At 40.7% G+C, this 17,018-nt stretch overlaps 1 protein-coding gene across 1 annotated transcript; it reads left to right on the forward strand.

The window, feature by feature from the left end:
• The first annotated feature begins 172 nt into the window (after positions 1 to 172).
• DNAL1 (dynein axonemal light chain 1) lies at positions 173 to 15,794 on the forward strand. Its single transcript, XM_005479980.4, has 8 exons — positions 173 to 350; positions 2,868 to 2,906; positions 7,143 to 7,252; positions 7,897 to 7,952; positions 9,463 to 9,518; positions 10,740 to 10,866; positions 11,277 to 11,420; positions 12,957 to 15,794. The coding sequence occupies exons 1-8, from the start codon at positions 348 to 350 to the stop codon at positions 13,034 to 13,036; spliced, it is 615 nt and encodes a 204-aa protein (XP_005480037.1). The 5' UTR covers positions 173 to 347; the 3' UTR covers positions 13,037 to 15,794.
• The last annotated feature ends 1,224 nt before the right edge of the window (positions 15,795 to 17,018 follow it).

Consider the following 17,018-nt stretch of genomic DNA (forward strand, 5'->3'; position numbering starts at 1 on the left):
CCCTCATGCATCATCTTTGTGGCTCCCCACTGGCCCCTCTCCAGTAGCTGCCCTTGTACTCAGGAGCCCGGAACCCGCCACAGTAATTCTTTGCCAGGCCAAACGCCCATCCCATTCCATTAAGACGAGTGCTCGGGGGGCTGGATGAGCTGCACCGGCCACAGCTGGGGGCGCTCGCAGCTGCCCGGGGACTCCCCAGCGCCGCGGCCGGGACGCGAGCCCCGTGCCAGGCCAGGCCCCGACCAGCGCCGCCCGTCCCACAAGGCGCCGCGGGCCGCTACGCGAGTTCCGGGCGGGGCGTTCCCCGCGCCCGTAGCAACCGTAGCGTTCGCGGTATCCACGGCACCATGGTGAGTCCTGCGGCCGGGGCGGCGACGGGGCCCGGCGGCGGGGGTCGGAGCGGCCCCCGGGCCGGCCGTGGTGGCGCGGAGCCCTCTGGGGCCGGGTCCTGCCCAGCAGCCCGGGCTCGGCGAGAGCCGTCCGGGAGGCAGCGCGGGGCTCGGGGCGGCGGCTGAGGCGGGGGCCGGTGGCCTGCTGCTGCGCCTTTGGAAAGGGGGATTTCGGGGAGAAGCGAGGAAAGAGGGGAGTCACGAACTCTCAGACCTCCGCTAGTACGTGGTTTTAAGGCGGCGGTGTCGGTGATCACTGCAGCGATTAGCTTGGTATCTGTTGCTGTGCAATTCCGATTTCGTCTATTTTAAATACAAATAAATGTCTGCAAATAAAGGCGAAATGTTGCTGTTTTGCTTTTTCCTGGGGGTCTAAATTTTGTAGATACTATGTGTCCAACTGCTGTGGTTTTTTGGGGGGGAATACATCTTTTGTTACAACTATTACTAGTACAGGTGTGGTTATTTTTCCCCTTCAGAGATTCTGTTTCTTATTTCTGCCATGTTGATGGTGACTCTTCAGGGATTCCCACTGATCACTTGGCATTTTGAATATTTTAAAATAAAGTATTATGACTTTCTTTAGTCTAAATACCTGTAGAAAATTGTTCAATAAGCAGGTAGAAGAACCCTGCAGATAAGCTTCTTGGAGGAAGTTTCCCTTGAGTAACCTCCTGTGGCAGAAGATACTCTGATTAACCTACAGAAATTTCAAGTGCATCTCAAAGAAAATGAAATCCCTGATATGTGCTCTCCAGAGAGAGAGAGATAACCTGCTGTGCTGATTTCCATGTTTTCATCAAATCAACAGAGATAAGTGCACAGAGGTCAGGGAAGAAGCTGCTCCTTGTGCTCACATGGATCAGTAGCTTTAAAGTCCAAACTGTTTTTAGGCATGTCTTCAAAACAGCAGCAGCCACTGATCTTATAAATGCATTTCTGTCTTCAACATGAGTGACTGAGATTATGTACCCAATTGCTGTGGTGACTGGCTGCCATAATTATGAAAAAGGCAATGAAGTTTCTGCCCAAAAATCCCCAATTGACTGGAAGCCAGCTGTTTTTGCCTCCACACTGGTAGCTGTTCATTGGCTTGAATGAGGCTGTTGTAGTGGGAGCTTAGGGATGTGATCTTCTGAACCAGAGGAGGTCATGCAGATGTGTATCTCTGGCAGACACTGGGGAGCTACTGCTGAGGCTCAAGTTTGCAGGTCATCTCCAACAGAACTAAGAGCTAGCTATCACTTGGTATGGACCAGATTGAAATGAGTGCCTGCCAGGGGGCAGAAAGAGCTGGAACATCTGAGGATGTCTAAATGGAGATGCATGTTGATGTTTGAGATGCATGCTTGGGCTCCCTAGTGTTGCTGGCTCTTAGGCTGTTGCTGGGTGTTCGGGGGCTGTGGCCTTTTCTTATATAAAGCTGCCTCAGCTGTTGCCTTTTATTGCTGGGACCAGAGTTTCCTGTGGTCCGGAGTAAAGTACCCAATACTAAAGCTCTGTGACTGAGGTGGCTGCCTGTAAGATTTTTGGAGGAAGTTAGTTTGTTGTTTTTAACTTCTACAGTAAGGGGGGGTTATATATCTGATTACCTGAAAGGCTGCTTTTATCCACGCCCTGCTACACTTAGGAGCAACAGAGATGCCAAAACTAGAGTCTTCCTGTGTTTGTAAAAAGAAGGCTGTTGATCACTGTTTGTAAAAGATTGATCTCTGAAACCTTTTTAATCCAAGACATCTTGGATTATGTTTAATGTTTGGAGAAGCATTAGGCATGTTGTTTATATACTACTGTTTTGGATATCTTTATGTGGTTTCACTAAGACTCTGATGTGAGGTGGAAAAGTAAGAGTTAGTGATAACAGAAAGTTGGTCAGTGGGTCAGTCCTTAAAAAGCAGCTCTCAGGTTTTTCCAAACTGAATAATAACACCACATACATGTTTTCACCTCACATGGTGTAACTCAATGTGAAACCACTGGAAAGAAACCCCAAATATATATAATCCAGATTGCTCTTGAGTTTTGGCAAGCTGTACCTTATTTTCTTCAGTGAATTTTAGGAGGCTGTATAATTTTCTGGTCACAGACTTGCTTTCAGGCAGTAAGCTGCTAATGCACAGTAGGAAGTGTGAGGGTTTAACAGCATTAGACCACAATTTTCATTGCAGTAACTTCTTATGCCTTAAAGCTGAATTTCACCATAAAAGCTAATAAGCAGTGTCCCCATGGGACAGAGAGTAAGATCAGGAAGATAATGTCCTGACATTAGGCTCATTGTTTGCTTCTGAAAATGCAGCAAAATACAGGACACTGGGGGGTTCCAACTTCTTTGACTTGGCTGACCCAAGATAATACAGGAAAGTGGTGGAAGGGGGGCAAACAAGCAGGATAGGGAGAGGGAAGGAAAGGAAAGATTTGCAGTGAACAAGCCACTTAAAAAAATCAATGAATATTCACTTAAGTTTGTTTCACTTTTAGGCAAAAGCAACGACCATCAAAGAAGCTCTAGCCAAATGGGTAAGAACTAGAACAGTGTCTAGCGGCGTGAGGTTTGACTGTATTCAGCTAATTTTGTTTGTCAAACATTGTAAGAAATATGTTTGCATGAAACATTGGCTCTAAGAAGTTTCACAAAGTAAAATGATGGTTACTGTTGTTGTTGTTGTTGTATAGTACATTCTGTTGGACTTTCTGTATGTTCCTGTTAAATTGATATAACTGGTAAAGATTAGTCTGTTTTGCCCTCCTGCCTTGTTCTGCTGGATATGCATGGGCCTGAAGTCACAAAAGAGATCTAAAGTTGGGGATGTATTATGTTTTAATTATGCTCTGTTTACTTTATCCAATTGCAGTCTTTCCCACGGAATAAACAAGTATGAAATTCTCACTGTATACTGAATTCAGTGAATTTCTACATATCTTTTGACATATAGTCCCTCATATTGTGCAAAGCTTAACTCAGAATGAGTTTCTTTGGTTTTTTTTCTTCTTAAATACTCTATTCATACAGAAGCTCATTTGGTTGTGGCTGACCTGGTCTTCCAAAAAGTTATGTGTTGGCAAGGATGGGGATGTAATGCCAAATGATGATGTGGGATGCTCAAGGGTCAGGTTCGCTGTCCAGTGAAACCAGTGAGAATCTTTCCCCAGTCTCTGAATTTTAGATGAAGGCACCGATGTGCTGTTTGTTGTACATATGCTTTCCTGCTAATTCTGGCCAGCTGCTAGAGCAATGATTTATAAATGTTTTGGCCTCTGGAAGATCTGGATGTGATAGCGTGATGTCATGGTTTCACGCCGGCACAATGCTAGTGCTCCCATGAAAATACACTCTCTCTGGTTTCTGCTGTGAGATGTGACCAGGAATAAGCAAAGCGGGCTCCTACTTAGAAATAAAGAAAACTTGATTAACTACACTACAACTATATGTAAAGAGGAACACACAGGAAAAATGAAAACCTTACAAATACATTTCCTCCTCCCCCCACCAAATTTCCAGTACATCCATCCCCTAAATCACTGACTCTCGGTCCATCACCACCCTGTAAATAATCAATTCTCAATTAATCAAGAGGAGAGGAGGCTTTCTTGTGCCATAGGCTTTCCCTGGAAAAACCGTTGAAACCTCGTGTGTTTCTATGTCACTCATGGCACCGCCCAGAGAACATCTGCTGCCCTGACCTCTTCTTTCTGTGTCCAGTACTCTCACTACTGCACATGGACCAGAGCTGCTTCTAGGGTTGTCTTTTTAAGGATGCTTTGTCCTGTACTAAAAAAGGGCACAGTCTCACTTTTGGGACGCCTGTCCCCCCAAATTTCACCCCCTGGGGCTGAGGGGTACTAACACTGAACCCTCTTGGTTCTGAGCCATCGCCTTCCCCTGGATGCAGTCTCTGTGTCCCAAGGAACATGGTTCTGTCTATGGCTAGAACAATAAGAGTCTAGCTAAGCTACTCTATCATCTCTTCCTACCTAAGATTCTTCTCCACTCTTCCAACATCTCTCACTTGCTCAGACCTTCATCACACTTGCCTATTTCTTCCTTCATCTTCTACTCTGTCTCTCTTCTAGGAAAGGTTAATGTTCTGTAAAGTTTTCATTGTCTAAAAAGAGGTTAAGACTTGGGCTCTGCCCGCCTGGAGACTCCCACAAGCGGCCGGACACCTTCTCGCTGCAGCTTCCTCCTTCTCCGCAGGCTGGGCTGTGCTGCCAGCACATTATATCAAATTTCAAAGTAACAGTCTCAGGAACAGGCTCTCTTCCCCTCTCTCTCTGTCTCCTAGGGTGTGGGCTGCCCGATGCCTCCCGGTGCTTCTCTCTCTTCCACCCTTCCACCCTCGGGGCCAGGCCAACCTCTCCCGGCCGCATGGCTGCCCCTCCCCTGCCCGGCAGCAGACAGCTGGGCAGAGGAGGTCCGACCTGCTTCCCTCTCGGAATTCAAAAAGACTTCTCCCGCCAGTGTTCTGCTTTTTAACCCCTGTGTTCTCAGAGGCGTATCCAATGTCTTCAGTGGCCAAACCGGGTGCCAATATTCAAATCTGAGCACTTATTGGTGTGACCACAGCATCTCAGAAAACTTACTTCCTCTCAAACCACAACACATGGGTAGGTACACTTGAAAGCCAGAAGCTCAAATTACTAGCCTGTAACTGAAGATTACTTCCATTTTGAGTTTTATCATTGTTTAGTACCTTCAGTATTTTTTCAGGGGAAACCCCTTCAGGGGTTTTCCAGTTACGTTGGTATATCCCACAAACTTCACTGCTGCTCTCCTAATAAGAACTAGAATGCAACAACTTACAGACGTAAGCATTAGTAGAGGTATAAACTGTGTATAAAAATAGTTTGCTTTTCCTCCCTCGCTCTTTCTACCCTCCAGAACTTCAGCTCCATATTTCCTATTAACAGATTTATTTTCCATTTGCTCCTCTGTCACATGTCTCTTAGCCTGTGTCAGTGAGTTTCCATTAACATTAAGCATAAAGTACTGAATTTGCTTTTCTGTTCAAGTTATTAGGGGTGGGTCTAAATCTTCCTTTTACTCTTCCTAATCTGGATCCATGTGACTTGTACAATTGCTTTTGGTGTTGTGTTGCATTCCAAATGTTTTTCTTCCCTTTTGGTATAAGGGTTTACCTATGCCCGGCAGTCAGGGTGACTTTAGTTAAGTCAAAGCAACTTAAAATCAAAGCAGCTTCAACCTGGCAAACATGTGACCTGTTCTTATAAAAACATGTCTGTTCTACCTATATTTTCTCTGTGGCATATTGTGGCTGTGCAATTGCTTCCAGAAGTATTTGGCAATCTGGATGAATTTTCTTCCTGAAGGTGCTCACTGCTGTGAGCTCACTGCTGGCCCAGTCCATGTTGGAAGTTCTCTCCTTTTCATGTTTTTAAGGAAAAGTGTATTTTTATTTGTTGGTATGAGCTCATAAATTACAAACTGAATGTAAATACAAACAGATACAGTACTGTTCTTAGAAAAGAAAATGGAAGTTTCACATTGATGTAGATACTTTGTTTGAACATGTATCACCATATTCCAGCAAAACATCTGATGTGCTTATTTGCTAAATCATTAATTTTGAGTAAAAATACTGTTACACTGAATTTGGACAGAAACTGGAATATAAGTAAGTGTGCAAGACAACATGATCTTTTAAAATTAGATTAAGTTTTCTGAAGTATTTTGGGTGCATAAGAGGAAAAATAATGTTATCAAAACCTGATGTTCTGCTGTGGAATACTGAAAGACTTATGGGATGTGATTAACTTAATTACAAAGTAGCCATATAAACTGGGGCACACTCAGCTATCTCTCTTTTCAGTAGATGCATGAAATGGAGGAGAAAACAAGAGTCCTTGTTTTGAAAGTGCCAAGATTTCTCCTTTGTTAATGGACCTCCAGTCCTTGCACTGAACACTGAGTGAACTGAGAAAATGCTCCCTTTGTGCTGTCAGGGAGGCAGCTGTCAAAACTGCTGCCACTCTCTAAACAGATACTTGTTCCAAGCGTTTAGTCAATAATTGCCACCACTTCAGAATTTTAAAAGCTTTAATTGATGACATTTTTTAATAAACCTAAATGCCGAAGTTATGTCCAGTTTTTCAAGACTATGAATTATCAACCTAGGTTGTCAATAGGAAATCTGTCTTTTGCTGTATTCTCTTAAGTGTGACATCTTCCCCCACTCTTTCTTAATGGCTAATTAGAATATTTTTTTTAGATTCTTAATGCTGTGAATCTGTTGAAGTTCTCCCCCAAAACACACTGCCCTGTATTCGGTTTGTGTCATGAGCTGGGCATGAGTTCTGAGATTTCTGGGTGAACTGAGAAGGAGACTTTTCTGTCAGAGCTTTTAAATCTGCTTCTGCTATAGATTGGCCCTAGCTGAGGTTTCTCTATGTCAGTTTCCATGGAAATATCTTAACCCAGAATTTTAGCCTTCAATCTATTCTCCATTCCTTGTGGCAGATGACTCCTTTACTAAATTGCTCAAGTGTTACACAACTTTTAAAATCCAACATATGTAATGTATAAGTTATTTTGATACCTTGAAAATAAGCTAGCTTTACCCTTTTTATGCTACACTAGCAGGAATCTTGATAACAGTACTCAAAATGCTTTCTCCTTCCAGTATTATATGTGAATTCCTTCTATAGTATTCATTTTTAGAGTAATTATTTTAGTGTAGTAGTTTTTGGTAATTGCATGTAGCAGTGAGACTCTTCCTCACCTTCTCTTTTCTTTAGGAAGAGAAAAGTGGCCAGAAGGCTTCAGAGGCAAAGGAAGTGAAACTGTATGGGCAGATTCCTCCTGTGGAAAAGATGGACGGCGCCCTCTCTGCTCTTGTTAACTGCGAGTAAGTTCAATTAAAAACATGCTGGAAACAAAATATCCTCCTCTCTTCCTTTCAGTTTTTCTGCTGTCCACTGCAGGTATGTGTTCACTCTGTTTAAGCGTGGCCTTCAAAGCAGCAACTTTCTCTTCTTTCTTTCTTAACTGAGCTTCTCTTTCTGGACACAATTGCCCTTTTTAATTCAAAGACCCCTGTAACTTAACTCAGAAGGTGTTAGGGTAGATTCTGCATTAATATTTGTCCCCAGAAAAATGATATGCTGTTTATCAGTATATAAATTGGTGTTTGGAGTCTATCAGCTAAATGTCATGTTTATGATCCACTCCAAAATCCATGGAAAAAAGAGGCAATTTGAGCAGGACTTCCAGAAAGAGATTAATTTCAGAAATAAACATCCATGCACTTCATAAGGCTAGACATCAAAAGATAATCCAGTATTTAATGTAAGTAACTCATGGTACTTTCCCAGAAACTAAATAAAGCTTAATGGTTTGAGGATATTTTGAGTCTGTTACACATCCAGTTAGTTTACCATCTAATGAGACAAGAACATATAATTATTTCTAATGCAGTGGTGTTTGGACATGGAAGTCTTCCAGTGTAGTGATCCCTTATATATTGTGAATTGATTATTCTTTCTTTTAAAGGAAACTATCACTATCTACAAACTGCATTGATAGAATCGCCAACTTGAACAACCTAAGTAAGTGACAAGCCAGCTGTCCATTGTGTTTGTTTTCTAGTTGCCTGGCTAGGAGATATGCCATCATCTGTTACATGTGTCCAGGTTTATTTATACCTGTTATTATCCTTTTTTATTCCCTCCTCATAGAACATTACAAGTGACCTTTAAAATGACCAGTCTTACTGGAGAATGCATGCTGAGCAGCAGTGGTGTATTGCAGTAGGTATCCTTGCACTAGCCTTGACACTTGTCTCACAGTGCAACATTCAAAAACTCCATTCAGTAAGCACTTCAGTACCTTCCCATGAGCCTTACTGTGCTATTCAACACCTAATCAGTTCTAGAGTGATGTCATGACTATTTTCCATGCTCCTGATGGAAACAGTCTGCAGTTCAACAACTCTGCAAATGCATTATTGGTTGCAGTGAGGTTGGAGTGTTGTAGAACTGGATGGAGAAAATGTCATTCCAGTTTGCAGAGGATTGGGTATACTTGGTTTCATTTTGTTCATACTTTATAAATGGATGTGCCATCTGTCTGGAAATAGAGTTTTTCTTTCTTGGACACCTGTCTTTGAAACTCTTGGGTTACTGACTTTGGAACAGAAGTCTTAACGGTCTGTCTTCAAGATTTTGACTATGGCACAAGGCTGACAAAGAGGGGCAGGCTTTGAAGTGGAGCTTCCAGGTTTTTCTGTTCCTATTAAAATGCCAGCTGGATAGATAAGGAACCTGGAATCTCATCCTTTCCAACTGCACACCAAGAGATCTGTCAAAGAGCTTGATAAACTTATTTCTTTGCTCAGACTTCAAAAGATTTGGGAATACTAGTCAGGGAAATATATTCCAATAGTCTTTCCAAATAACTGTTCTTTAATACTTTAATTGTGTAACTATCATGAGAAAAAATAATTAGGCAATTATACATAGAAGTGAAACCAATGAAATTTTTTAGTGGTATAAAACATTAAAAGCTGTTAAAGCATCTTAAATATTAATAATAATGTAGATTCAAAACATCCAGTCTATACCAAGTATTTGATGCTAAAGCCAGACAAACTAGAACTAAGTTGAATGTCTCTCATCAGGTATCTGTAAGGCAGCTTTACATGCTGCCTGTAGTATAGAAGCCAAATCTGCTGCCTTAAAATAAGATCAGCACCACTTTTGCCTGGAGAAGAAGGGACATGAATTATGTAAGATCAAAAGAAGCAAGTCAGCAGTTAGACTTCAGGTGCAAGGTGAAATTATAATTTTTGTTCAGTATTTATCAAAACTGAATTTCAACTAGGTAACCTATAGCTGAGCAGCTTTGTATTCATGAGTGTATTTCTGAGCTTTCTCCTGTGTCAATTCCTGCTGATCTGTTTAGGTCAGGAGGGTTTGTTTCTGTTAGGTCATTCTTTCTTAAGGTAGCCTGTTCAGAGTGCAGTTTGTAAGCAGAATATGGCATTTTACCTGACTTACAGCACCTTCTTATTTTAAAGAAACCCCATTTATTAATGAGATTTTTTTAAATTTATTGCAGAAAATTTGAGGATTCTGTCTTTGGGAAGAAATAACATAAAGAACCTGAATGGATTGGTATGTGCTTTTTAGTATCAATACTTCATTAATAAAATAGAATATGGGGTAATTTCCCCGTGTTCATACAAGTCTTTGCTGAAATCAATAAAATTAAGTGAATAAAAGGTTAGGCACTAACCTTTTATGTTCTCCTTTTGCTATCATCTCTTCACACTCTTACACATTGTTTCTGAATTTTCAGATAGTTGTTCACTTTTTTTGGTTCAAATTCCCTTAATGTTTGGAAATTTTTCTACCTTAATTTACTACACTGAAAAATTTTAGGAAGAGAGATTTTATTGTCTTTAATAAAGATAATCAGAAGTTCTATTTGAAAATTGCTGTCTATCTGTAAAGCCCTTTAAATTCTGCTGGCTTTACATGAATATAATTCCTGCAGACTTTTTGCATGCAGAATTTTCTACCTGAAGATACTTAGGCTGTGCTTCTTTAATACAAATGTTGGCAGTCCTGTAAAAACACACTTCCTTAGAGTCAGTCCCTTTTATGTTAACTGGCACCTGACACTGTATGACTTTAGAGTTGATGGTGGCAGGACTGAGTCTACCTAGTAGGGGAAAATTAGTTGAGGAAAAAAATTGGATCAATTTTGTTACATTTGAATTCAGGCCAGAAGAATACTTTTTGCAATCAGCATTTTTTAAATGGTTATATAAATTCTCTCTCAAGAGATACTGTTTTGCCTCAAAGCTGTTCTCACCTTCAGAGATGCCATCTCTCTGAAGTGTGAAAGGTAGAGTTAATGTGTAATGACTGGCTTTAAAAAACCTTTGTTTTGAGAGAATTAGGAATGTGATTTCTGGCCAGCACATACAAACATACAAGAAAATACCAGAATGAAAAATGCTCTCACACTGTGTAACATCCTTTTCAAAGCAGTTGTTGAATTGCATTCTCTTCACAAATGCTTGCAGTGCACAAACAGGCAGATTTGTCTCCTCTGCTCCTGTGCCTTAAGAACTACTGCAGCCAGTTACATCTTGTTTTATTCTAATATAGCAATTTCTGTCCTCCTTACATATATTTGCATATATAACTTTGCCTTTTAATTCCCATGAGCATTTGTCATGCCTAATAATTAGGGACCTACTTAAAAGGAAATGAGGACCAATATACCTTAATATTTTCTCACGTGATGTTACCTGTAGAAGGTGAAGAAAGTGTGAATAATAAGGAAGATGTACTTCTGCTTATCTGAGTAGTCCTGTCATTTTCCAGGAGGCAGTTGCTGAAACTTTAGAGGAGCTGTGGATCTCATACAACTTAATTGAGAAACTGAGGGGTATCCGTGTGATGAAGAAACTGAAGGTTCTTTATATGTCAAATAATTTGGTGAAAGACTGGGGTAAGCCATGCATCTCTACTCTGTAGAGACTTCTGTAGTGTGGTGAATGCATGAGTTAAGTCACCAAGTGAAATATAGTGCTGTATCTCATGGAGCTTTGATTGTAACTGACAAGCCTGCAGACATGTGCAAAATCCCTAAACATCCACTCATGCAAGAGAGTAAAAATAGTTAGAATATTGAATTTAACTTCTAAGTCAAATTAAGTTCATGCTTTGAATCATCTTTCTCCAGCCTCTCTTAAAGCACATCCCTGTTCTTTAACCTGACACCAGTTAGAATCCAAGCAGTCCCTCTCCTGTTGTATCCCATGCTCTTTATGTTTGCACTGAGTGCGAAAGGAATGTGTTGTGCAGATGTACTTTCCATGTTCCACAGTCTGGTGGTTGTTTTCATCTTTGTGCTTGCAGCAGAGTTTGTGAGGCTAGCAGAGGTGCCAGTACTAGAGGAGCTGGTGTTTGTAGGCAACCCACTACAAGAGAAATTTGCTGCTGATCAGAGCAGTTGGATTGAAGAAGCAACCAAACGGGTACCTAAGCTGAAAAAGCTGGATGGTGAGTTAGAAGCTTAATATAACGACAACCACAGGGAAATTAAAGATAACCTCAGAGATTCATTTGTGTGCCCATGAAATTCCTCCCTCCTCTTCAGAGTTATTCAGAAGTAGTTACTGAGATCCTGGCGACAGATGGATTTTGGAGTGCTAAATCCAAGTGGTCTTGCAACCTACAGTTGGGCATTATGCTGTAGTTACCCAAGTAGTTTTATCAAATACCTAATAGGGAATGGAAAGATTTCACATTAAATACATTAACAAGGTTTTCATCTGCCAAGCTGAATTACAGTTTTCCCAACAAAAGAGGTGACATGAGATAATGGAGATAGACATGAATATGTTCTAGTTTGCTTTTGATGCAAGGGCAAATTTTCAAATCTGCATACAAATTTCCTAAATGCTTGAATATCCCCCTCCATTACTGCAATAAGCCTCAATTTGTGAGCTATCCTTTCCTATTTAAGACACTGCTATGAAAAGATATTCAACCGATTAGTGACTAAAAATTAGATAATTTTGAAATCTCTTTTAAAATATGTTAATTCCTGTCAATGGAAATGGTAGCTGTTCACTATTATCCCCTGTGTACTAAAGCAATGAAGGGGAGAGCAGGAGTGGTAACACTAACATAGAGTCAGAATAAAAGAAGGGAAGGGAAGGGAAGGGAAGGGAAGGGAAGGGAAGGGAAGGGAAGGGAAGGGAAGGGAAGGGAAGGGAAGGGAAGGGAAGGGAAGGGAAGGGAAGGGAAGGGAAGGGAAGGGAAGGGAAGGGAAGGGAAGGGAAGGGAAGGGAAGGGAAGGGAAGGGAAGGGAAGGGAAGGGAAGGGAAGGGAAGGGAAGGGAAGGGAAGGGAAGGGAAGGGAAGGGTGGAGGCATGTCAACAAGATGAGGCAGCTTCACTACAGGGAGCAGTGGATGGGAAGCCTATTACCAGACTCTATCTAAAACCAGATCAACTGCAGTAAAAAAAATTCTTAGAAAGTGGAAGTGTGATGAGATAATTGCACTGCTAGGAAGGATGGCCTGCAGTGGTCCATTTGCTGTTGTAATAGGAAAAATTTAGAATGTAAAACAAAAAAAAAGGAATGGGGCACATATCTGTGGGCAAAAAGTGTCCTTGGTAGTGTTACTAACCACACTAAAGTTTGTGCATATATGTCCTGGAAAAGGCAGCATAAGTAGGGGCCCCACAAGAGAAGGGTGTGTTGTTAGCAATTGAACTGACTTGGTGCATCTCCCAGAGACCAAGTGGGGCTGATCTTTGCAGACCATACTTTAGTACCTTTTGTTCCCCGTTACCCAAGAAGTTGGAAAAACATCCAACAGCAGAGGAGCTCATAAGTCGAAGGCTTTTCTAGTTAAGACCAGTTGAGGTATGCAGAAGTTCATGGTGGTTAGAAATAGGCAGGAAATACAACTCTTGACTCTTTCCAACAGGACAGATAAGATCATAATTCAGATAAATTCATAATTTCAGGTAGATCATAATTAACTATGTCTTCCTCTTCTTCTTTTCCTATTTTTTTTTCTCCTAGGTACTTTAGTTGTTAAAGGAGAAGAGGAAGAAGGAGCGGAAGGAGCAGAAGGAGCAGAAGGAGCAGAAGGAGGAAACTGATGACATTTTCTTATTGGGTATTAAATTATTAAAATAACTCCAGATAGCTTTGCACATAAACTTTTATAAAAGTATTTGTTTTGAAGAAAATCTTTGGGCAGATTTTAAAAGAGCAGCTTATCTCCACAATCTCTCACCCAAAGAGTTAGTTACCAAAAATTGCTCACACTGGTTTTGTCAAGCTTATGAGACCTTCTGTAGAGACTAGTGGAGCTGAGTTTACCTGCTGTTTGGCTAGCAAGAGATCTTTATTTAAATTAATACATAGCTATTTTTAATTCCTGATTAGTGGTGCTTGTTGCTCACTCTTGGGTTATAAAAGAACTGGTTTAGCTTATTTGGTGCTGCTGGCCAACACTGAATTGGAAACTCTGAGGCCAGAAGAAAATGTGGTTTAGAGACACATTTGATGAGCTTTGTTGTGTTTAATTTTGTCATGGGACTTTCTCAATAGTTTTAATATGTGAGTTTGCCTTTTCATTCCTTGAAGTGTTATGCCAAACAGGCCCAGTAGTTGCATACGCACAAAAAAGGTATTGGTCTGATGAGCATTTGTTCCTGGCTTTAAGTCTTGAAATGGGCTTCTCACATTGGAACTCAACTGCATTGCTTAGAAGGCCATGTATAACTTATATATTTATTTATTTTTAAGAGGTAATGGGAATTCATTGCATGGTTTCTGTAAGACTAAAATACCTGCTAACTTTGGGTTTTGTCTCTTAATAAGACATTAATTTGGAATATGTTGCCTATTAGCCTACAGCTGGTTTTTGGCTTTGGATTGGGTCACTGGTGGACACAACCCTTCTTAGCTCTGGAATCTTCCTGTAACTAAGGAGGCTGATAGTAACAGAGAAACTAACAGCACACAGAAGACCTGGGCTTGAGGACAGAAAATTTTGATTTTGGGGATACTAATTTTTTGTGAAAGCACAGGTATAAGCAGTGAAAGAAAGTATATGTAGTTAGTGGGGACAGTGGGATGATGAGATGAGATGAGATGATGAGATGAGATGAGATGAGATGAGATGAGATGAGATGAGATGAGATGATGAGGGCATTGGTAAAAAAAGTATTGAAGAGGTACCAAATGTGCTATATTGCAGGGTAACCAGTTTTAGTAAAGCACCCTTATGTGGCTACTTCCAGTGAAAAGCATTGAACAACCATGAAGACACACCTGATTGCACTGTGGGATGCCAAAAGTGCAGTTTTCCTTCTTCTCTTTAAAGAATAGATGGAGTCACCTGAGTAGATTTTTCTGCAGTTCCTTTTTGGTTTTTTAACAAGCTTTCTTCTAATTTGTGGTACCATCTTTTTTAAAAATTGAAGTGACAAATATATCTGCTGGTTCCAGCCCAGGCATGGAAGGGATGGGGTCAGAATGACACTCTTAGTTATTTTATTTGTGAAGGTGTGGTGGCAAGAGATGAAATCTTGGAAGCCAGGTTCAGAGATGAATGGTAGAATTGGCCCAGGCAACAGTGGTACAGATCTCAAGCTCCAAGTATAATTGTAGTAGGCAATTCTCTAATCAGTTTCTAAATGAACACTGTGAAGTAAATTATTACAAGACAATCACAGTTTAATTTCAATATATTGCTATTTAATCTGTGATTACTGAAGGAATTCTAAAGCATTCTGATTTAAGTTTGCATTTGCTGAAGAATTTTATTTGGATCCATTACTAAAAGTAAGTCAAGAGCACAATGGCAAAAACTCTGGGCATTCTTCACCCAGCACAAACTATTTCCAGGCAGCTGTTCTCTTTACCAGAAACTACTTTCTTAGCTAGTTCACTTTTTTTTGTTATTTCTTCAGAAGTATTCTCCTAGCTTTATTATGAGTAAGGGCAGCATTGAGCAAGAAGCACCATGGAGGAGTGTCTACAGTCACCAGTCATTTCACACATCTTTTGAAGCCAAGGCACTCTGTTTGCTTGCAGCCAACCACGCTTGGCAAGGTGGAGCTGTGTGCTTGGGCAGTACAGAGCCCGTGGCACACTTAGGCCCTGCTGGCCCCATCTGCTGGGGGGGCCCACAGGGGATTGGCTGTGCCCTTGACCACTGCAGTCAAAGTGTGGCTCATGTGAGCCAGAGCTTGACTGACTCAAAACTTGCCTTCTGAATCCTCCCAACAAGCAGAAATGCCAAATTCGTCTCTGTGTTTGGAGGTATTTTCAGAATAGACCACATGGTGCCCTTCTCCTAGTGCTTGGCCACAAAGAAAAGTGGTTGAAGCTGTGGACCAGTCTCTCCCAGCACAGCTGCAAGTGGTGTGTATGGCTGGGTTAGCTTCACACATGATTGTGACAGGAGGAAAAGGGAGTGATGAGCACAGTCCAATGCCAAGTAATCCTGCAGGCTGATTCTTTAAATACGGCCTAAGTCTGTACATTTCTGAAGGTTACATTAGATACAGCAAATACTCTACACTGTGGCTATATTGGGGCATTCTGAGAGCAGAATAGTGTTCTGACTATGTTGTAATGATTGAAGTGAAACACAGATCCATTGACAAGTGGTGAGGGATAAGAGCAGTTCCTGACTCTTGTAATCAATAGAGGCTACACCTACAGGGATCAGTCCAAAACTATTGTAGGTGGTGGTAGAGCTGGGGGATTGTGTGGCCCACTGGCATTGGTGCTTTCCACAGATGAAATGGCACAAATTCTCTAGCTCTTTTCTTTGAGGGCTGCATTATAAATAGCAACAAAAAAGGAAAAAAAAAAAGGAGAAAAAAATCATTATTGAAGGAAGGGAGCATCTAGTCTTAGAACATAATTTAAGACCATTCTGATAAAAACTATGTGTCAGTCTCATTGAAACAATACAGTAAGAAAATAATTGACTGTGGCTTTTATCAAGAGATACTTCATCTCAAAAGTAAAGCTGGTAGCTTCACTTTATCTTGCTTTGCCTAATGAGTCATGATTACTCTCAAGAACAAAACAATCTCCCCAAACTTTTTCTCCTCCAAAGTAATTTCCCTAAATTTTTAAATTTGCACTTTAAAATTAGGCACTGGATGTGATGGAAGACATAGAGAGGTGGTAGAATTAAAACAGCTGGTTTGTATATTGGTGGTGCTACACGATGTTATGTATAAGGTGACAGTGTCACCTTGGCCTGTGTGCCCACAGGGACATTGAAGTGACATGTTGGAAGGTCTGGCTTTCACTTGTGCACTCTGCTGTTCCCTATCACACCACATCCAGTGAAGTAGTAAGTACACTATTATTCATGAATAAAAAGGGCACCCATATAAAATGTGCAAGCCATGGGGAATTCTGCTTTTCCCAGTGAAGTTACAGCTGACTAGCATCCACTTTATTCCTTAGAGAAATATCCTAAAATTAAATTAGTGGTAGGAGCTAGCTTGGTTTTTTTGCTTGCCTGTTGGCACACTCACCTGTCTTCAAAGAGCTGATTGATGTATGCAGTGATTATTGAGAACCGATGGAAAAATGTCATAAGAGACCTGAGAACAAGCAGATTACTCAGGTTACACTAGAAGTAGGCTCATCTAGAAAAACTTCCAAGTAAGAGAGCACTTTTAACATCCTCTTTGGCAATCTTTTTTATACAGTAATTTTGTAGCATGAAAAGCTGTTAAATTTGCTGTGTTTAAATTATTTAGGCCTATGTTTATAAATGTTATTCTGTGAAATTTGTTCAAAAATAATATAACCTTATTTTATACAAATGTCTTTGGCTGATGTGTAATGAAATAGTTCAGCTTCTGAAGAGTATTTGGAAACTAAATTTTGTTCTCATTAAACTTTCCTGGCTGCTCAGGAAGCAATGTATTTAGAGTATGATAGCATGTAAATGCTGTTCCTTATTGCCTCTATATTTTAGAATAGAAAATAACTTAAGGCTGTAAAAATGCTGATATATTGTGATTGTTGTCATCTGATACATAAATATTTTTCAATCTTTTAAGACGTCGGTTGTCAGAATTTGTTCTTGGGTCCTAAGAG

Source organism: Zonotrichia albicollis, chromosome 6 (assembly GCF_047830755.1).
Source record: "Zonotrichia albicollis isolate bZonAlb1 chromosome 6, bZonAlb1.hap1, whole genome shotgun sequence".
In the NCBI taxonomy this organism is placed as follows: Eukaryota; Metazoa; Chordata; class Aves; order Passeriformes; family Passerellidae; genus Zonotrichia; species Zonotrichia albicollis.